Below are 20,490 nucleotides of genomic sequence, written 5' to 3' on the forward strand. Positions count from 1 at the left end.
ACATGAGCGCTTCCGGACGTCCTGCCCAAATTGGTGGACAGGCGATCATGGGCTGAACCAGCGAATCTCTCAGAAAAATTCCATAGGTCTTTGTCAAAATAGTGAGAGTCAAGATGCAGCTAGATGCACTTCAGCGCCGAAGAAATGTTGACCCACAGGCCATGCAAAGGGAGAAGGATGAAGGGTCAATCAAATGTGTGTGCTCAGCACTATCCTGACCTAGCTCAAAAGATGAAATTGTGTAACTACTGCTCTCGACTCTCGAAGATTTCAAACCACATACCTGGGTTGGCATAAAATCTGTCTGAGCCACAACTAAGATAGAACAAATAAGCCCCAGACTCAAGGAACTTGGCAGGAACTGGCTGACACCAGCTATCATGATCTTCATTGGTGAACTGTATCTGGCTTGGTTTCACTGGACATATACAACTCTTCCTCTTTTTGAACTAATTTATGTGACAGCATGTTTTCAACAGGGAACTGCGAGGGAGAGGTGGTCCTCCCACCAGACTTGTCTCTGGCGTTCAGCATGGCGACAACAACCCTCCGGTCTCGGAGAAGGCCCAACGGGCTCCGATTCTCAAAACAAAGCACCATCATGGCGGACATTGCCAGGGCTTTGGAGCCACCAAAACTCTCCCCGAGCAGTTGTCATATGCGTTTATGTGAGCCAAAACGCGGTTCCCGGAACTGCGTCAAGTGAGGCCTGATGCAACGATGCATTTACTCCTCATCCTTGGAGTCCTCCGTTTTGGCGGCCTTCTTCTTCTTGTTCTTGTTCTTCTTGGAGCCAGTAGACTTGGCCAAGGGACGCTCAAGGATCTCGAGAATCTCCGCGTCCTCGATCTTCTTGTCGGTCTTGAACTTGGTAAGATCGGGAGTGGTGGGAGCAGTAAGACGGGTGATACCGTTCTTGGTGATGGCTGCATTGAGGGTTAGTTTCAGTCTTGTATGGCAATTACCCCATTCACCACCAATTGCTGATGGAGAGTGGAGATAGGGGATTCATACCAATGGTAGACAGCACACGGGACACGGCAGCGTTGTCAGCATCACCGGCGGGCTCGTACTGTCTCAGGACACCACCACGGACACACTCAACGACACCAACCTTCGCGGCCTTCTCGTCATCCAGCTGACGCAAGCTGAAGGGGAAGGTGCCGAACTTCTTGACAACCTCAGACAGGGTCTGTCTAGAGCTAGGGCGCTTGAGGCCATAGGTGGTGGTGGTACGGCGGTGCAGAGTAGCACGGTGGGGAAGAGTCTTGACCTTTCCGGATCCGAGGGACAGTCCGAGTTCAATACCCCAGACCTCGCCGACGTCGGGAAGACCCTCACCCTTGACACCAGTGCCGGGAGAGAGGATGATCTTCTTCTCGCCCTCAATCTCGTTGCGCTGGAACAGCCAGCTGGTGGTGTTCTCGACGACGTTGCAGTCGTAGACCTTGGCAACCTTCTCAATGAGCTGGGTGATCTGAGCCTGAGTGTAAGGCTTCTGGGCGGCGGCCTTCTGCTTCTCCTCCTCAGTACCGCTGGCCAGAAGGCCGGCAGGGACCAACAGTCTCAGGAGAAGCTCGTTGGCGTAGTGGGTGGCGTGAATCAGGTCAGCCTCGCGGCCAGTCACCTCATCGGAAGAGGAGTTGCTGTCGGCAACAATGACCATGTCGCAAACAATGGTTCCGAAGCCATCGATCTGAGCACCCAGCTGGATCTTAACAACCTCACCAGCCTTCAGGGTAGTCTCGGCCTCGGCAGCATCGGACACCAAAGGAGTGTAGGGAGTCACATAGGAGTTGGGAGAGACAGTGGTAGGGTGAGAGATACCTTTTGCGACCAGGTCGCGTCAACCATCATGCTCTTAAAAGTTTCACTTGCAGAGGCAACATACCCTTGGCGATCTTCTTGCCCTTGTAGACCTTGGCAATCTCCTCCTCGAGGAGCTGGTCACCCTTCTGGCAGAGCTCGACAATCTTGCTTCCCTCAACACACCATCCTATACATTGGGGTTAGCACCGCCCCCGAGGAACTATGCGACAGCCCGCTTTTGAGGCAAACGGCAGGAAGAGACACACCTGAAACGGCTTCCAAGACCTTCTGGGAGATCTGAGCAGCGGTCTTGTACTTGGTAAGGGTGTCGGGGTTGTTGAGAGTGTAGTCTAGAAATGATCGTGTCAGCGGCTACTTGTGCGCAAGAATACGGCAAGCAGTTGTGAGTAGCATCACAGAGCGTGCTAGAATGCAAGGAGTAAAAATTGGGGCAGCCATGCGAAGGTCGCGATTGAGGGGTTAATCGAGGTGGCAGCGCAGCCCGTCAAACGCAGCCCGATCCATGACGATGGAAAACCAAGCGGGAACCCACAAACGCCGGAGGAGCTTTTTCAAATTGGTAGGAAGAAAGAGGAGGGGCAGCCAGCCAGCGTATTGAACAGAGGTGAATACATACCAACCTCGGGAGCCTGGGTCTCAGCCATTGTGTGCTAATTAGAGTATCCTCGCGCTGGGGACGAGGAAATGATAGATTAATAGGACTTCTGGACAGTAAGGCTTGCGGAATAGTAGAGAGAAGAGGGAAAATGGACTTGGAGCAGAAGCTGGAGAACCTTCAATTAGTTTAGTCGCTCAATGGAGTCGTGTGCACCTGCTTGGTATTACCCATTACGAAATAACCAGGGCGGGGGCTTTGGCCCGCTTTCGCCAGCGTTTTGCCCTCATCAAGGTGGGGTTTGTGACCAGTAGGGCTCGGTAACAGCTGGTTTTGCCAGTACCCTCCGTTTCCACGGCCGACCGCCCGCCGTCATCACTTTTTCCTTAAGGCCCAATGGCATCCATTCTTTCCCTGGGAAGCTTGGAACTGCATTGAAAGCCAAAGACTCGGGAGCTTCAACAGCTTGACTCCACAATAAAATATACTCTCCAGCTGTTTCGACCATTGTCATACTAGTTTCTGCTTTGGATTGCTCAAACTATGTCTTCGAGGGTGATGAGCTCAAGATCCAGCTCGACCTTCTATATGACATCACCTGTGTGTCGCCACTGATCGTCCTCGTGGCCCTGACGAATGCTACGGTGGATAGTAGACAGTTGCAGCGGCACCTTGAGCTGTGAGTGTAAATTCAAGTTCTCTTGAAATGCTCAGTACTCAGCGAATAGATGGGTCGTAATGAGTTCTATTGGTTCTTACAAGGCAATGGCCAATTGGCCGAGTTGTTGTTCTGTCAGCTTTTCCTTGTTGGTGCATTTGAACGGTAGAGTCCACGGATAGGCTGTGTAGAGGAATGATAACTTAACAGGTCAGATAGTCAGTCATTGAACTACACCAAGTTCTTGATGGTAGTTCAACCCATTTTCTATGTCATTTTTCTGGTCTATCATTCTGGTGTTTTGAGAGGCGGGGGTTCGGAGTTGGGATTGAAGGTCTACTGGGGAGAATTTGTGTCTTGCCCGGCTCAGGTGCTACTACGTATTTCTCTAGTTATATATATGTGCGAGCCATGCACAGTCGCTTACCTACAGCGTGTTGCACATAGAAGCACAGTTCTTGCTGATGCTGATTCGATGCGGAATAATCCGTACAGTGTGAAAGACCTCTCTAAAGGCTTATGTTCTTCTCATCTAAGACCGAACTCTCGTACTTATTCGTGCTTACTACTCTGTGCAACATCGCGTATGATTTTGGCAAGGATCTGCTCGCTCCGGAGACTCCGTATTGTCAACTAGTGTGTGTGACATAATAAATCCCAGGCTAGTCCGCCGGTGCAGTGAGCCCACCTACAAAGTACCTTCGTTGCTACGAGGAGAACCCTTCAAGAAAGAAAATGGGAAGAATAATTTAATTAACCCATGTCGGCTGTCAGCAGTAAAAATGTTAGTATCCCGCCATCCTGCAGGCAAGGAAAGGAATCACTGCCTGGCCTCGTGGCTCAGCATCAGCCCCCTCGCGCGTATGTGTGACCGCTGCAAGGTGATCCGCCACGCTGCAGCTCGTCCTTTGCCCTACTCCTCGACAAAGCCCAATTTCTGGAAAGAGCTTGGGGGCCGGATTTCTCGATCGGAAACTTGAAGACTTTAATATGGACATGGATTCCTTTAACCTTTCGTTATTCTTCCTTCCCCTCATGCCCCTTGCCAGGCAGCTTTTCTGAAGCTTGGGAGCCAATAACTGTTACCGAGTCCCTCAATGTCTCGTCCTCACGGATCCCTGGACGAAAAGACCTCCCATAATCCTCGACACACACCATGTTGACCCTCAGAGATGCTGTTGATAAGTGCACGGGGCTTTCCGGTGATGGAAAAGACATTGCCATTACCTTGGCTTTCTGTCTCTTTCTAGTGACCATGACCATGGGACTTCGATTTTACACATTGGTTATGCGAAGGCAGAGCTTCCAAGCATCGGACTATCTAGCACTTCTATCTCTGGTAAGCCACCGAGTATAATATGCGCCTTGAGCTGTTTATCGAGCTAACGGTGCGGTTTCAGATTTTATACTACTCTAGCGCGGTGACGGTCTTTCTGGGTATGGCAACGGGTCCATATATGGTGCAATCATTTAGATACTAATCCCCCATCTGTTCAGCTTTGACCATCGGCCACATTGGCTATCGGACATCGGAAACGCCAGCCTGGCGGCTCAGCATCGCCTTCAAGGTAGATAGTCTTACCCTTCCATCCCGTACCGTACTAGGGCATACTGACCATTTCGCAGTGCATCTATTATATTCGACTGGCATACCTCATAGGGCTAGGCCTGGTGAAATGCAGTCTCTTGCAAGCCCTTCAGAAGACCTTCATCAGTCCCCCCAGCCATTTTCGATTCGCCGTGTGGACGACGATGGTAATATGTGCCTGTTGGAGCCTGTCAGGGTTTCTTCTCGCATTTCTGGCCTGCCATCCATTCAAATACAATTGGACCCCGAATCTTGGAGAAGGACACTGCGTGAATCAAAGCCACGTCTTACTGGGTCTTGGTATCATCGATTCTGTGACGAGCTTCGCCATCATGGTTCTGCCACTGCCGTACTTGCTAAGAACCAACCCGACGCGGTCCCAGAAGCTGGCAACTGCTGGCGTCTATGGAATTGGAGTTTTGTACGTATATCCTGGGCTGTACAATGAAAGCGTGTCAGACGCAACATTTCTAATCGAGGAACTGATTAGTGCTGTTGCCATTGCCATTTTACTGACCGTGGCTCTTTCGAAAACCGACCTGGGCAATTTCAACGAGGCAGGCAAAATGGTTGTGGTCTGGTTCACTGTTGAGTGGACAGCAGCAATCATCGTGGCCAATGCATGTGTCCTAGCACCAGTGTTTGCCTGCTTGGGTCTTTGCCAGTCTCTGCGTTCTGGCGCGAACACTTCGCTCAGCCACCCCAAGGACGGTTCTTATTTGCTGGGTTCGATGCGGACTCTGACTACAGGCGGTAGTAGCGCACCACTAAAGCCGAAAGCCACGCTGGCAGAGACAGGCTCGATTCAGTCGTCGCGATCGATGATGAGAGGACTTGGGTTTTGCTGGACGGAGGCCACAGGACAAGCACATCAACCAGGCTCCGTCCTTGCATTAGAGCCAGGAGAGGTGCGCGTGCAGACAGGATGGTCTGTTGAAAGGTCACCGGCTAAGACAGAAACTACTGCAACAACAACGATAGGGACCTAGACACACAGGGCTCCGAATCAATGAAGTCATGATCGTCATTTTCTAGTGAATTCCGACACTTGTGCTACGAGCGTGTAGAATGTAAGACTGTGGGGGGGGGGGGACTGGCGCCACACCGGCTTGCATTCGTAGATTGTTCACATTGAACCCCGATTGCGATTAATCTAGAAAACTGGGGGCCACGCTAGACGCACATAATATTTGCCTTGACTTTGCTCTTAATGGAGTTACCTTGATGACCACGTTGCGATCTAGTCTATCTATGCTGCAGTCAGCACACGTCTGATCCGATGATGGTCGGTTCCGTTTGTGTCTCCGCCTCCCGACTCCGAGTCCGCTCCTGCCGGTTCCAGTTGAGGATCAGCATTGTCGACTAAAATCTGACCTGCAGCGAAGTTCGACGCTGTCAGAAAACGAGGAGAAGGCCCTCGCCCTCGGGCTGCCACGCGTGATCCATGCCAATTGTCAGATCCCGTTCATGTTCTTACGAGTCTTTGTTGCGGTCTTTCGTTCTTGAATGAAGGACATTCTGTACTGCCTTCATCACTACCATTGACGAAAGACCCATATCTATCGCTGTCGCCTGTCTATAATACTCAACCCAGAATCTTTCCAAACCATCAATATCAACAACTTGCAGCAAACATCGAATGCAAACACTTTTGTTCGCTCGAGCCGCTTATCAAGAATATGCTGCAGCTGTACCGTCGTCGCCATCATTGCTCGTGAACCAGCGAGCAAGACATACGTGTCAGGCTGTCCGCTTGATCGGTGCGTTCCTTCAACCTGCGCGAAAGAGGACTGGTAGTCAAGTTCTTGTTCTATGGGTTTGCTTTCGAACTTTGCTTCTTGTCGGCTGTTTCATCTCGAACTCAAAACTAGGTTCTCGATTCCTTCGTTCTTGGTGGTGGCACAGCGCTGGCTATTCGCTTTTGCTGACACCAGACAAAGCGGTCTCGTACTCTTTGCCCACATTGGTGGGTCTTGGCCACGATTTCGACATTGCACAACTCTCTTTATGCCCAACGAGACCTAGATCTGACAATTCCAGCGCTCGTCTCGATCAGATAGCAAACCAATACCCCCAGACCACTCGGTGAACGTATTACCACCCTTACTAAACGGATACACTGTCAAATGCGAGGAGCAGGAATCAATGTCGGTGAGTTCGTGGACATAGCTGACTGTGTCAAACAATCGAACGGATCGTCGTGGCTATGCTGGGTTCGAAGGGCACAGTCTGTGTACTTTAGCGCAAAGGCTAGAAGCATCGAAGCCGTATCGCGTGGTCGGTGGGGAGCCGATAACTAGGGTTTATGACAGCAGCCATCTTACGGCATGCTCGTCTGGCACATCTCGTGGTGAAGGGACCCAGCGAATTCATCGAACGCAACCAATTCTTCCTCTTCCCCGGTCGCTCAATGTGTCGCAAATAGAAGCACTTCCCCACTCGTGCAGGATTGCAGTGTCAGCACCACGAGGACAACGCCGGTTGGATGGACTGTTTCATATAAATAGGCAGATGGGGTTCCAGAATCCTTCCTGAGGCAGAGCAGTCCGCTCTCAGTATGGTTCGCTCATCCACTTTCAACATGGACGTCATACGCGAGACTTCTGACCTCGTTATTCCCAATGGTCGGTGCATATAAGCTGACATGGATTGAAGGATTAGATGCCACAGCTGTTTCTGGCGCGCAACAGAAGTCCTGACTAAGCGGACCATTTCTCTTGGCTCACGATCGGCGTAAACGCTGAGCGTCGCAAAGCGGCGCAACCACAACCTGAAGTCTCCAGGCTGGAGTGATTGTCTGTGCTACTCAGTCCGTGTCAAGGTATAAAAGTGAGAGAAATGTGCGTTGCACTCTGATTGTGCACGAGACAACCGATGTGGGAGACCTACAGTAGATGCAGCTACTGAGCTTTGTCTTGGGGACGAAGACTCTCGATATACAGTCGATTAGTTGAGTCCAGCGAAGTCATAAATTAACATGGAAAACTCGAGACTCCACGGATGTAGTTTGCAGAGGCAAAATGACACAAGTCTGCGTAGCAGGACTTCAGAACAGATTTGTAGCAACGTCTAAATACCATCGACTGGAAAGAACGATAGAAGGCCTCAAGTGAACTCGTGTAGTACCTAGCAGCAATATACCTATTATTTACTGCACTACAGTTAATCCAATCGTTCACAGTTACTAGGTACCTCTGTCTCCGGTCACTTTCTTGAGCAGCACAAAGAATGGATCGTGCAGCAACGCCCAATCACCGGACCATCGGCAGTGACCTCGAGCTTTCTCCGCATTCTCCGCTTGGAGTCTTCCCCACTCTTACTTCCCACAAGGACGAGTACTGTACGTACTCGCACTCGAAAGCCATCAAACCGCCGAGACAACAATCTACTTCAAACCACAGTAGCCTCATTCTACATAATTTACATACTTTGGATTCCCATAAATAAATAATCCTCCACTATGAAAGTAGCTGCAGAGCTCCCCCTCCGTATCCTTACCCATAACATCCGGTATGCAACCTCATCTCCTTTCCAGGGCGAGCGACCCTGGGCCGATCGAAAGCAGCTGCTCCTGAACGAGCTACTGTATAATACACGCCATCAAAACGCCTTCATATGCCTACAGGAGGTTCTGCATAACCAGCTGGTGGATATACACGCGGGGCTGAACCCACCTTCTCCCTCCCCCACCAGCCAGACCTGGGAGTACATTGGAGTTGGCAGAGACGATGGCCGCGAAGCAGGCGAGTATTCTCCGATCTTCTTCCAGCCCGCAATCTGGGAGCTCCGAGACTGGCAGACCGTCTGGCTATCCGAGACCCCCGATGTGCCCTCGAAGAGCTGGGATGCCGCCTCGACCCGCATCGTCACGGTGGGCGTCTTCACCCATCGCGCGAGCCGCCGCACCGTGCTGGCATTGAACACCCATCTCGACGATCAGGGATCCCGGTCCCGGTTCGAGGCCGCCCATATCATCCTGGCAAAGATCGAGGAGTATCGGGCGAAGGCGACGTCCGCAGGTGGCGGCAGCGGCAGCAGCAACATCTCGGGGGTATTCCTTGCAGGCGACTTCAACAGTCAGGAGGATCAGGAGGCCTATACCGTGTTGACAGCGCCGGAGTCACCCTTGGCCGACGCGGCCAAGTTGGTGACACCCACGGAGCATTACGGCCACTATCTGACGTGGACCGGGTTTGGCCATGAAGGGCAGCCTCCCACTCGCATTGACTACATCCTACTGGAGTCCACGGCGGACAAGGTTTTCAGCCACGGTCGCCAGCCGTGGATTGTCGAGGGGTATGCCGTTCTGGAAAATCGGTTCGAAGATGGGGTATTCAACTCTGACCACCGGGCAGTGGTGATCGATGTGCTCTTAGGCCAGTAAGATGACGGAGAAGATTTGATAATTGCAACAATTTCTGGATATAACCACCGACGAGTTAACATCTGCAAAACATGAAGACTGTCCATACGGTACGGTAACCTTTCGTATGCTTGGCCACCGATTCGGTACGGAGTCGAAAGACTAGATCCACCGTTGGAGACACTTCTGCGCTAACGGAGCACCGACTTACCATCTTTGGGAAAGTTCAGTGTCACATGATGAGCTTAACTGGTATAGCGCACGGGGGTGCGTCGGTTACCGTACGAAACGAGCGACGGTATTACAGCATCGATACAATGACAAGTCTAAGAGAGGTTGAGATCGGACCAGAAGATAAAGCAGCATGAAGATGAGTTTGAATAGCTTCAAAAAGGCCCTGAAGGATTTCCTGGAGCTCTTAAAGGCAGTCAAGCTCCTCTCCATGCGATTGGCCTCTTCCCTTTTGCTCCCTGAATGACATTTCCTTCCCCCCCCGGGAGCCCGGCCAGAGGGTAGAGACTTGTAACGGCGGTTTCCCTCTGGTTTTCCGCTCTATGCTCTTCGCCGCTGCTGTTCTTCTCTCTCTCTGCTCTCTCTCTCTTTCTCTTTCTCTTCCCTTTCTTTCTTCTCTTCCCGCATCGAAATCGCGTCTTTTATCACTCTGGTCTCTGATACACTCGGCCATTTGCGAACCACCCCCCTTCCCCCCCACAATTCTTATTCCTTGAACGATTGGTCTGCGACGAATAATCGTCATTCTATTTGAGAAATTAAATAGCTATCAACCGAAGGGTGAATAAAGCTTCGCTCCGCAGAACCGAAGCTCCCCGACCTGCCGACCACAGCGGGAGCGGCGTCAGCTGATTAGCCTCGCCCGTCCCCTCGTCCAGTGCCATTCTCCCTCATTCAAACAGACACAGACCGACCAGACAGACCCAGACCCGGCACCAGCAGACCAGACCAGACCCATCCACTCTTGCCTGTCTTTCCCACCTGCCTGCTCATTGGAACCAGCTTTCCCCCGACTCGTCTGCTGGTTTAGCTTGGTATCACCGTCTCCCCATTCAATTCCCATTCTCGAGCTGGTGGCTTTCTTGGTTAGTTGTATCTTTACCTTGATTCTCCCGCGTGCCTGCCATCCGTACTATCCTCCTACCTTCCCCCCCCCTCCCTCTCATCCTCTCTACCTCTCCTCTATTCCCTTGCCATTTTGCTGGCAGGTATGTCACTTCCTCGCAGCTTGTCCTTTCCCTTTCCCGCTTCGCTCCCTCAGCTTCGCGCAGATCTTCCTCCATAGGTTTTCGCGCGTTGCTTGAACGGCTCCGGATCATGGCAAAGGAGAGCGACTCACGGGTGGCGGTCTTGCGACATGCCCTTTCGAAGGGTTTTCACCCGCAATGTCTGGTGCGCCGTCGCGTCTCCAATGCGATGACTGCAGATTATCGAAGGCCGCTTAACTGACTTGGTTTGTTTCTCATCGCATAGTCCTCCCAAGGATGCTATCGTAATAGACTAGAGTCCTCGTCGCCTTTTCTCTTCGAAACAATCGTGTCGCTTGCAGATTTATCGAGCCCTCTGCGCGAGCGACAACGTGCCTCCATCTCGATCTCATAAAATCTTATCATCGATGATGCCATCTTCCAATACCTCTCACACCGGACAATTACCCTCTGATGCGCAAATTGACGACGGCTCTGGCATGTCTAACACAAGCGCGGATTACCATAATATGGCTGCCCCCGAACCCTCGTCAGGGCAAGGTGTAGACGGAGCTGATGCTATCGCGGAGGGTAAACAGAATGCGAAGGCCGTCCTTGCAGCTTCGGGCGTTCCTCCTCCATCCAAAGAATCGAGCCATGATGCTTTCAATGGCAATAATTCGCCTAATACCACCAATGGATCAGCAGCAAGCCGAAAACGATCGCGGGATGGTTCCGTCATACAAGCTCCACCCTCCACGGAAAGCCTACCAGTGCGCGTCCGCGAGACGCCAGCGGACAAGATTCTTCTCGAAGACTACGTCAATCGCGAGTTCCATCATTCCGCACTGACAGCTTGGCAGAATCCCAGCCACGAACTTCTGCAGCAGAAACGCGCGGAGCGGGATTACTTCTTGGCGGTCCGGCGCGAGACTCACCTGAACCCCGCGGCGTTGTACGGTGTGGGCTATGAAGGTTTCGGAAATGCTCGCACCGATTTGCGGAGTCAACATCCCCAGCTGCTATACCCAGCCAACCGTCGACGTCCCGGAAATCGACGGACGAGGGAGCTCCGGGTCTCTCGCAAAGATTTGAAAACACAAAACGAACAAGTGGAAGATCTGGTCCCTATTCGCCTGGATATCGATTGGGAGAAGATCAAAATCCGAGATACGTTTACGTGGAACCTTCATGATCGTGTGGTCTCGCCGGAGCTGTTCGCCGAGAAACTCGTCGAAGACCTGGGTCTACCTATGGAAACGTGTGCCCCGCTGGTGCGCATGATCTCGCAGAGCATTCAGGAACAGCTTTGCGATTACTACCCCCATATTTTCATGGAAGAAGATCCTCTTGACCCCCACCTTCCTTACAGTGCCTATAAGAACGATGAGATGCGCATTCTCGTCAAACTCAATATCACCATCGGCCAGCATACGTTGATCGACCAGTTCGAATGGGACATCAATGATCCTTCAAACTCCCCGGAAACCTTTGCAGCACGAATGACGGACGACCTGTCTCTCTCCGGCGAATTTACCACCGCCATTGCGCACTCGATTCGAGAACAATCACAGCTCTTTGTCAAGTCACTTTACATCCTTTCTCACCCATTCGATGGACGTCCGATTGACGATCCCGATCTCAAGACCGCGTTCCTCCCCTCTCCCCTCACTTCATCCTTTAGACCATTCCAGGCGGCCAAGGAATTCACGCCATATCTATACGAGCTTAATGAGGCTGAGCTCGAACGGACGGAAGTCTCAATTTCGCGAGACCAGCGCCGACAGAAACGGTCCGTCAACCGCCGTGGTGGGCCGGCCCTGCCTGATCTCAAGGATCGCCAACGTACTATCCGCACAATGATTGTTTCAACCGTCATTCCAAATTGTGCAGCTTCTATGGATGAAAGTAATGTTTTCAAGCGCTCTGGCTCAAGTCGCACCCGTCGTGCTGCTGTTGGCATGCGCGACGGAGCAGAGGAGTCGGAAGAGTCGGATAGTGACGAATCCTCGATTGCGGCATCTCCGGCGATTGGGCCTCACCTAGCTCAGGGCACGGCGCGCACGCGAGGTATGAGAGGAGCCGCCACCGCCGCACATGCCGCGCTCCGGGCAAGCCTGGGCCAATCCGCCACGCCCGAGCCTCATAACGAGGCGAGAGCCGCATCACGCAGGCGTGAATTTCGGGAAGAGAGTGTGGATGAGCCGGAAAAGTTGATTGTGAAGTTGAGAATCTCGAAAGAGAAATTCAAGCAGTATCTTGCGCACGGGATTCAATCAATAGCAAGCCTCGCGAGTTCCACCCCAGTTGCACAACCGCCATCCCAGCAAGGCACCCCTCAAGTCCAAACCCCCACCCCGACTCCCATGGCTCCTCCTGTACAGTCCCAGCCTGAAGTCCGCGTACCAAATGCTCCATCGTCGGCGACACGGCCAGTGCCGACTCCACAGGCCAGAGCGGGAGACACTCCCCATACCCCACAGATGGGAGCCACCGGGGTGAGTAAACAACGATTTACATAAGTCCTCTTCACACGCCTCCGGCCCCGGCCGCAAGATCTGGCAGTCAGTTGAGGATCAAAACCCTCAGACAACCACAGACTAACATAGTTTGACTTAGCCTCAGGCTCCCAACTGGCTTGTAGCGGAATTGACGCAGCTGAACCGGTCTTATCCCAATGACTCCTTCGAGGCCACGATGCGGTATACGGCCGTCGACACGGAAACCGGGCAGCCGGTAATCAATGCCAGCAATCAAGTCGGTAATTCCCGGCTGAAATACCAATACCTCCCACGCATCCGATGCCATGATTGTCCGGGCAAACTCTACAACCCCGGTCCTGGTATGACGGTCGAGAACTTTAAAGTGCACCTCACCAACGGCACACACATCAAGAATGTCAATGAACGAGTTGCTAGGACGGCGGCGGCGGATGCAGCTAGAGCGGCCGTAGGGGATGGCGGGAGCAGTGTTGATACACCTCTGTGAATAATGACCTGAATGATGGGAGGGCAGCACTTGGCTGTGGTTACCCTTCCCTGTATCTGTAAAGTCTTTTTTCCTACTCATCATCTTACACAGACGCACACTGAGCAACGGTGGGCCTCTTGTGTTGCAATCAGACACAAATTGCACACATATCATAACGACGAGTCATCCTCCTTCCCTTTGACTTGATGTACATGTTTCTTCTAGCGAGTTCCTGTCTTGGAGAGAGTGTGGAGAAAACGGTCTGGTTTATCAGTTCAGCTCGTCTCATTTTTATCTTTCGTCTACTACCACGATTACCCCTACCCCTACCACTACCAATACAATTTCTACTTCTACTTCATAGGTCCCTGCCTCGGACTATTCGGATCTGAACCCAAAGGTGCTCTTTCTCTCGAATGAGCGAGCCAACGTAAACCACCCGAACCTTCTACATCTGCTTCCCCCGCCGTCTCTTCACCTAAGACTCCAGAAAGAGGTCCAGCACCACACCGCGTGCGTGCCCTGCATTTTCCATATCAGCCGCGTCCCTCAGCTTGACTCTATGCAGTACCGTACTCTCCCGGGCCCAGATTCAACGCCTGGAAATCTCACAAGGTCGAACCCGCATCCATGAGTCGTGTACGCACACGACCGACCTCCTAATCCCGGGCTTTTCTTCGCTTATTTTGAAGTTCAACATTTACTAGTTCAGAATGCCCCGATAGGTGAACCAACCCTAGGGTGGGTAGTTAGTCGTCACAATGGGAATCCAAGCCAATTTTTCTCTAGTATGAACAAGAAGGAGGAGGAGGAATAGGGAGGCAGTGTTCCCGGACGTACAGTCCAGGGGACTGTGGTTTAGCTTCCACGTCCGCAGGTGGATGTGTTGTTCTGTTGCTGTTGCTGTTGCTGTTGCTGTTGCTGTTGCTGTTGCTGTTGCTGTTGCTGTTGCTGTTGCTGTTGCTGTTGCTGTTGCTGTGATTGTGACTGTGACTGTAACTATTACTGTTAAGCAACCTGAAGGGTGCGTGATACTGTACTACATGTACATGTACATACGCATGTGATGTATACGCCCACCGTGTTTGCCGGCTTACAGATTCGTTGGTTGAAATTGGTGTCTATCTGTGGTAGTATGTCCATTCGCGGGGGTGATGGGTCTGTGGGAAGGGAAGGGAAGGGGAGGGGAGGGCTTTTCTGGATGTTTGGGCATGTTGGATGAGGATGGTGGGTGAGTAAGTGAGAGGATGGAGGATGGAGGATGAGCTACTGGCCGTATCTGGCAACTTACAACGCATAATGCACAACTCACAGCCCACAGCCCACAGCTAGTCAAGCTTAGTCCACTGCCTACCTGCTGAAGTGAACTGTTGAGATGATTCAGATCTACAAGACAAATGGAAGCTAGATTGCGATTGAGGAGAAACAGAGTATAGGACTAGTTAATGACGAGCATGGACGTCTGCTACACCCAGGAACAGTAAGAGTATTGTAGGATACATACACCCATGAATCAGCTTACGCGAAGTCCTCGTAGGAAATCGATAGCATAATACCTGCCATAAGAATAGATGAATAGATACGTAGATGGATAGACAGGAAGAATGACACCTAACCCCTGCATGATCCCGATACAAAGAATACAATATTTGCTAGCGACACGAGACGAACGTTCGAAATAACTCAGCCTGAGGTCGATAAGATAAGATGGAAGGAAAATGGTATGGTATGGAAAAATAAACAACGCTTCTCACTATACATAGAGATTCGTGGAGCAGTCAACCACTCACTCACTCACGCCCACCACAGACACACCGAGATGGATGGAAAATAGATCAAATAAGAGACAGATAGATAAAACATAGATTCGGGGGATTTTGGCTTCGACGGCATCGTCCGTGGTGGATATGGTCTCAATCGCCATCCTCCTCTGCCCCTCCTTTTAAAACCCCTGCCCTGGTAGGCAAATAGCTTGGTTGTTTAGCTGGTAGCTACTAAGACTTGGGTGTGTCCTCATCATCATCGCCATCATAAGACCATCGTCATCTCCGAGACGACCGCCGTGTTGCGAGACTGGTGCTGCCTTTGCCACGTGTCGCGGCTCGGCCGCCGGTGGCTTTCTTCGGAGGCGAGATCGGGGGCGGCGATGACAATGGAGAGCTGAGATCCGAGTCGGAGATCTCGTCAAGGTCCTTGTCTAGTCTTGAGTTGGCTGCCTTTTCCGATTCTTTGGGGTTCAGGGTTTCCTTGGCGTCGTCGTCGTCGACATCTGCCTCCTCTGATGGCTCGTCGTTCTCAGACTCCACTTCCTGCTCATCCTCCTCCTCCAGCTCTTCTTCTTCCTCTTCTTCCTCCTCTTCTTCCTCTTGTTGATCCCAGTCGTCCATCTCCAAGTCGTCCTCGTCGCTGTCTCGATCAGCGTAGCTGATCCTCCTGGAGGCTCCTCTGCTGCTACGTCTACGAGAAGCAGCAGCGGCAGCAGCGGAACTGGCTCCGCCACCCGCACCTCCATCCGAAGTCCATCCGTCCTCGTCCTTCTTCTTCCGCTTCGGCGCCTTGGACGTTCCAGCTGAGCCCGACGACTTCCGAGGAGGCCGAGCCGGCTTCTCTTTGCTCTCTTTCTTCGCCTTCTTGGCGGAGCCGGTATCGCCACCGGTCTCGTTCGAGTCGGTCTTTCTCTTCTTCGCGGCGCCCTGAGACCCACTCTTCGTCTTCATGACGGACCGTACGACGCGGTCCAGCAGCTCTTCGCCATCTTCCGGGAAGAAGTTCTTGTCTGCCACCTCCTGCGCTTCGCGATGGCTGCCCATCGGAGCGAAGATGGAGCTCGGCACGCCCATCTTGCCCGGGTAGGTCTGCAGAATACTGGCGCCGCCGTTTGCACCACCGAATCGGCGCTGTTGAGCGTAGATGTCGGCAAACCGACGGATGGTCGCCTGAGCGAGGTCCGAAAGTGTGTGAAGACGCGTACTTATCTCATCAGACTTGGTGATGCCGTCGCGTGTTTGCTTGACACGCTGCGCGATGTGGAAAATTAGCGACAGATTGTGCTCGTTCGCCACAGCCTGGAGGTAGAACAGGATGTAGCGTGCGAAGTCGGTCAATTCCTCAATTCGGGTGGAGTCGTCCATATCCGCAGGCGGGTAATCGGGATGATAAGCAAGAAGGGAGAGAAGACGCGAGAACATAGACTCCATGACTGTTTGCTGGTCGCTTCGCTTGCCGTTCATTTGCTGGGAGAAGTATGCCGCTCGAGAGCGCAGCCAGGTAAGGGTGCTCTCCTTGAGGCTAGCATGTGGCTCAAAGGCAAGCAAGAAGGGAACCGTGTACCAACGATAGGTCAAGTGCGTTTGTTGCACGAGCTTCTTCTTGAGCTGACTGATGAAGCCACTCCGAACTTCGAGGACAGGGTCTTGTGCGACAAGGGCAATCGAGTTGAAGTCCTTCGGCGTAAGCAATTGGTCGCATAGCCCGTGGGTCGCACACAACTTCAACAGTGACCTTGCTGCGAGAAGACGCAGTCTAGGCTTTTGAGTTGCCGGTGTGTCTTTCTTCTTCGAGAGCTCTCCATCATTCATCACAAGCTTGTTCAAGGTGTCATAAACGGGTTCTGCATGAGCACGGAAGTCACCAGCATCATCGGAAGCATCCTTAGCTCGGAGACGATTGACAATGATCTTGAGAGCCCATTCTTTGGCCGCAGTCTCGTCGTCCACGGAATCCGACCACGAATATCCGGCATTCGGTTCCGGTGAACGATTGGAAAGCAAAACCTGGTTGACTGAAATGGAGATGATTGCGTCGCGCTCATCATCTGCCTCCTTTGATGCCAACAAGTTGAGCTGGGATAAGGTGGCGAGCTTGGTCAGAAATCGAGCGGACCCGTAGCTCCAACCGGAGACACACTTGTGAATCAGGTCCTTAGCGTACATCTCCTTCTTGTCGGCGACAGCCATCAGAATTGAAACAGCATGTTTAGCAGCCCTCGGTGATGGGCTGTGGAGCGCATAGTTGACCAAGGCCTGGAAGAACTTACGCTCCTTGGGAAGCTTGGAAGGCAATTTCTTTGCAAACCCGGAGCACGCTTTGAGAATCTCCTCCGTCCCCGCGCTATCCTTCGTGGTGGCGCTCGGCGCTTGTGATTCAAGGTCCTTGCACATCTCTTGAATTTGTGCCTCCAGAACCTCGGGGTTGCGAGAGGAGATTTCTCGTAACATCTCGTGAGCAGGGTTTGCCAGTCCGTTCTCGTCGGTCCTCGAAAGACTCATGACAGCAGGGATGTGACTCCGGTTGAATACGAGGGAACTGCTGCGATACAGCAAAGGTGTAAGAGTTTCAAGCAGTGGGGTATTGTTGCCACTCTGTACCCTCCTTGCGAGTTCTTTAATAGCCTTGATAACTGTTCGATAATCGCTGACGGCAGCCATAGCGAAGCGAATAAGCTGGTAGCCACGTCGGTCATGCACTTTGGCAAACTTCCACAGATCTGCAGACGTTCTGGAGGGATCGGGGAACGTTTTGGATAACGTATCGATAACTTTGCTCAATTGAGCTTGAATCCGGTCTTGATCTTTTTCCATCACTCCGCCCTGGATAGAGATGTTAGCGGACGATCAAAGAACCTGGGATAGCAGGCTTCACTCACGTTGTAGTCTTCGCAGGCCTGCAAATAGATGGTCATCGCAGTTCTCATCGAGATTTGACGGGCCTGCATGGCGAAGAAGACCTTCTTCGCCTTGTCGTCCATACCCCTCAAAAGGGTCAGGATACGACGGGTGCGGACCTTGTCCACATCAACCTCAGCATCGCCCTCCTGTGCCTGCGATCCCTTCTGCTTCTGTGACTGCGTGGAGCTGCTGCGGGTCAACTTCGCCTTGACAGGGGGGTAGTTGAGCGGCAGGAGGATCTCAAATAGAACACGGTCAATCATGACATGAATATCCTGGTCATTAGTATAGAAAGCATCGAAGATCTTTGATGGTCCATCCTTGAGCAGAGGGGCGACAACCTCGTCGTCCCGCTCAATTTCGCCCGCAGCGACCGCCCAGATCCGGGCGAGAGTCTTCATTGCATGCTCGCGCACCTGCGGTTTGCGATCTTTAACTCGCTCGGCAAGAACGAAAAGAAGCGAATCTGGAGTCGAAAAGCCCCCGCTGACACCAAGCTTGTTCACCACATATGGTAAATCGAAGCTGGCAATCGCATCCACAGCAGCTACACGCACTTTATCGTCAGCATCGCGAAGCATGGACGCGACATGCTTGATGAGACTCTGCTCCTCGTTCTCACTCAGCCCCGAACCACCGGCGGACGTGAGCAGAATTCGTCCCACTACAGTCACCCAAGCAGCGCGGACCGAAGCCGACTTATCCAGACGGCGGCTGATAAAGCTTTCATAGGTGGAGCTGTGCGTTTGCGAAAATGGCTTCGGAGAGAACGGCGTCAGAAGAACGCTGGGCTGAGGCACGGTCTGAGCATACTCAGCCAGGGTTACAGGTGGGTAGGCCGCAGGGTCCATTGGCGGCGGCGGGGGTGGTCCAGCAACCCCGATTCCAGCCGTCAAATCGCCGATTGTCTGTGTGGCCAGCAGACGCAAGGCTAGAGACTCCGCCGATAACTCGGCCTCCAGTTGGGGGATCACATTCTGCAAGACCTCCGGGCAAGCTTTCCACAATTCACGGATCAGACGATGTGCTTTGCTCAGCTCCTTGATATCTTCTCCTTCCTCGTCCGAGTCGTCCAAGTTTGGCCTTCGATGGGCGCTCTTCGAAGATCCGTTTGCGCCTGGCGCGGGAGCCGAAGCGTCGATGATGACATTGTTGAAATACTGGCTGATATGACTAGTCATTCTTTCCGGGCATGCTTGACAAATTGCCTTCGCCATGTTATAAGCGGGAGGATAGTCCTTGAGGAGGAGAGTGCCCTGTTTGGCGTCAACAGGAGTTTCGCCTTTTCTTCCCCTCTTGTTGGGTAGCTCCAAGGCGCGGGGATCGATGCGCAAAAACTGGGCCACGATGACATCCACGACATCGGGTGCCAAGACAGGCGATTCGTCAATCACCGTCACGAGAAGGCGTGTCATATCAAACTCAACATTCTTGGCGACTTCCTCCCCGGTGGAGTTCTTCGAGGACCCAGAGACGATGTCGAAGCAGCTTGTGAATAGCGGGATAATCAGCGTGTCTGGGTGATCTAGGTCAGTCATGAGCACGATGCTCTTGACTTCTGCGAGAGAGTTGAGGACATAAATGTGCTGAGCGTTGTAAGGGTTTGACGGGTCCCCTAATGCAGGAATAATGGAGGTGACTATAGAGGTAAAGATATCCTAGATTATCCCACGGTAAGTCAGCATTGCCCGCATCGAGACGAACCGCACTCGATATCGGACAGCCTCTCGAAGCACATCAATTGCATCGACGACCAAGTCAGACACGGGTAGTGATCATGTTGGCGCACCTTCAGTTGGTTTGCCGTGAAAGGCGCGTCAGGAGCACAAAGGCGCAAGATGTCAACGATGCAGCAGGCCGTCCAAGCCCTGACACCTTTGTCCTTATGCGCCAGAAGATGAGCGGTGGATAGCTCCTGCGACACCTTCTTCAGCGAGTCGGTGTCGATTTCCTCCTGCTCGAGTTTGCGGAGCTCCTGCGCGAGGGTCTGCAGTCGTGAAAGTAGATCGGCCACGGGGATGGCGGCTCGTCCTACGCGCCAGGACAACGGGTCATTGAACTTGAGACGACGCAGACCGCCGGAGATATCTTCATGGTCCACGACCTCCGTCGCGACGGAGGGACCTTGACGAGTGCGCGCGGGCATCGTGGACGAAGCGCGGGGGACGGGAGCCGATTGAGGGTGAACTTCAACACACCATGCGCGGCGCGGGTGGAGGCGGGAAACAGGATGTGGTTATCAAACTGGGGAGGAATTCAACCTCCGTTATGTGGAAGAAGAAGTAAACAATAAAAGAGAGAGGGAAATAAAGGAGGTTCGATGGGAGGAGGAGGGGAGTGGGGGGGAAGGAGGAAGTTAGAGGGACAGGAATCAATTCGGGTGAAGAGTGGAAAGGTGGTTTGGTTAGCTTTGCGGTCGGAGGAGCAGTACAGGTACAGTACCGCAGCAGCAGCGGCAGCAGCAACAACAGCAACAGCAACAGCAACAGCAACAGCAACAGCTGCAACACCCAAAAGGATCGCCGACCGCCTTTGACCGCCTTTGACCGCCTTCCTTCCTGTCGGGCGGGACGCGTCGTCGCGCGACTCCAAAAGCACTTGGCCTCTTTCGGTGGTTTCC

The 20,490-nt window shown here is 52.7% G+C and overlaps 6 protein-coding genes across 6 annotated transcripts; 3 read left to right on the forward strand and 3 right to left on the reverse strand.

Annotated features, from left to right (window-relative positions):
- Window positions 1–238: 238 nt before the first annotated feature.
- BO95DRAFT_439134 (curved DNA-binding protein (42 kDa protein)) lies at window positions 239–2,582 on the reverse strand. Its single transcript, XM_025585667.1, has 5 exons — window positions 2,447–2,582; window positions 2,076–2,159; window positions 1,892–1,996; window positions 1,015–1,827; window positions 239–926 (listed from the first exon to the last, which is right to left on the reverse strand). Exons 1-5 carry the CDS (start codon window positions 2,472–2,474, stop codon window positions 727–729), a joined length of 1,230 nt encoding a protein of 409 aa, XP_025446442.1. The 5' UTR covers window positions 2,475–2,582; the 3' UTR covers window positions 239–726.
- A 1,204-nt stretch (window positions 2,583–3,786) lies between these two features.
- Window positions 3,787–5,700, forward strand: BO95DRAFT_479188 (uncharacterized protein). The gene is made up of 5 exons (XM_025590090.1): window positions 3,787–4,422; window positions 4,484–4,520; window positions 4,581–4,651; window positions 4,710–5,092; window positions 5,162–5,700. The coding sequence occupies exons 1-5, from the start codon at window positions 4,240–4,242 to the stop codon at window positions 5,658–5,660; spliced, it is 1,173 nt and encodes a 390-aa protein (XP_025446443.1). The 5' UTR covers window positions 3,787–4,239; the 3' UTR covers window positions 5,661–5,700.
- Window positions 5,701–8,054: 2,354 nt separating this feature from the next.
- On the forward strand, window positions 8,055–9,074 carry BO95DRAFT_439138 (endonuclease/exonuclease/phosphatase family protein). The gene has a single exon (XM_025585668.1). The coding sequence runs from the start codon at window positions 8,132–8,134 to the stop codon at window positions 9,053–9,055; it is 924 nt and encodes a 307-aa protein (XP_025446444.1). The 5' UTR covers window positions 8,055–8,131; the 3' UTR covers window positions 9,056–9,074.
- A 1,590-nt stretch (window positions 9,075–10,664) lies between these two features.
- On the forward strand, window positions 10,665–13,221 carry BO95DRAFT_428271 (SWI/SNF chromatin-remodeling complex subunit SNF5; the record flags this gene model as incomplete). Its single annotated transcript, XM_025584835.1, has 2 exons — window positions 10,665–12,731; window positions 12,853–13,221. 2 exons carry the CDS (start codon window positions 10,665–10,667, stop codon window positions 13,219–13,221), a joined length of 2,436 nt encoding a protein of 811 aa, XP_025446445.1.
- A 696-nt stretch (window positions 13,222–13,917) lies between these two features.
- On the reverse strand, window positions 13,918–14,346 carry BO95DRAFT_511313 (uncharacterized protein). The gene is made up of 2 exons (XM_025591423.1): window positions 14,263–14,346; window positions 13,918–14,202 (listed from the first exon to the last, which is right to left on the reverse strand). The coding sequence occupies exons 1-2, from the start codon at window positions 14,264–14,266 to the stop codon at window positions 13,940–13,942; spliced, it is 267 nt and encodes an 88-aa protein (XP_025446446.1). The 5' UTR covers window positions 14,267–14,346; the 3' UTR covers window positions 13,918–13,939.
- Window positions 14,347–14,759: 413 nt separating this feature from the next.
- On the reverse strand, window positions 14,760–20,258 carry BO95DRAFT_439140 (sister chromatid cohesion factor PDS5). Its single transcript, XM_025585669.1, has 3 exons — window positions 19,660–20,258; window positions 17,849–19,528; window positions 14,760–17,792 (listed from the first exon to the last, which is right to left on the reverse strand). Exons 1-3 carry the CDS (start codon window positions 20,014–20,016, stop codon window positions 15,246–15,248), a joined length of 4,584 nt encoding a protein of 1,527 aa, XP_025446447.1. The 5' UTR covers window positions 20,017–20,258; the 3' UTR covers window positions 14,760–15,245.
- Window positions 20,259–20,490: the final 232 nt, after the last annotated feature.

This window comes from Aspergillus brunneoviolaceus (assembly GCF_003184695.1).
Source record: "Aspergillus brunneoviolaceus CBS 621.78 unplaced genomic scaffold BO95scaffold_7, whole genome shotgun sequence".
Taxonomy (NCBI): Eukaryota; Fungi; Ascomycota; class Eurotiomycetes; order Eurotiales; family Aspergillaceae; genus Aspergillus; species Aspergillus brunneoviolaceus.

Bases quoted from the DNA above. Each gene is read 5' to 3' on its own strand.
- BO95DRAFT_439134 (XM_025585667.1), bottom strand. From the start codon at position 2,474: ATGGCTGAGACCCAGGCTCCCGAGGTTG. The intron at 1,997-2,075 runs GTGTGTCTCTTC...CCCAATGTATAG, and splicing joins GGTCTTGGAAGCCGTTTCAG to GATGGTGTGTTGAGGGAAGC. The intron at 927-1,014 runs GTATGAATCCCC...CCCTCAATGCAG, and splicing joins CCGTGTGCTGTCTACCATTG to CCATCACCAAGAACGGTATC.
- BO95DRAFT_479188 (XM_025590090.1), top strand. From the start codon at position 4,240: ATGTTGACCCTCAGAGATGCTGTTGATAAGTGCACGGGGCTTTCCGGT. The intron at 4,652-4,709 runs GTAGATAGTCTT...ACCATTTCGCAG, and splicing joins GGCTCAGCATCGCCTTCAAG to TGCATCTATTATATTCGACT. The intron at 5,093-5,161 runs GTACGTATATCC...GGAACTGATTAG, and splicing joins GTCTATGGAATTGGAGTTTT to TGCTGTTGCCATTGCCATTT.
- BO95DRAFT_439138 (XM_025585668.1), top strand. From the start codon at position 8,132: ATGAAAGTAGCTGCAGAGCTCCCCCTCCGTATCCTTACCCATAACATC.
- BO95DRAFT_439140 (XM_025585669.1), bottom strand. From the start codon at position 20,016: ATGCCCGCGCGCACTCGTCAAGGTCCCTCCGTCGCGACGGAGGTCGTG. The intron at 19,529-19,659 runs GTGCGCCAACAT...GGGATAATCTAG, and splicing joins TCACGGCAAACCAACTGAAG to GATATCTTTACCTCTATAGT. The intron at 17,793-17,848 runs GTGAGTGAAGCC...ATCTCTATCCAG, and splicing joins AGGCCTGCGAAGACTACAAC to GGCGGAGTGATGGAAAAAGA.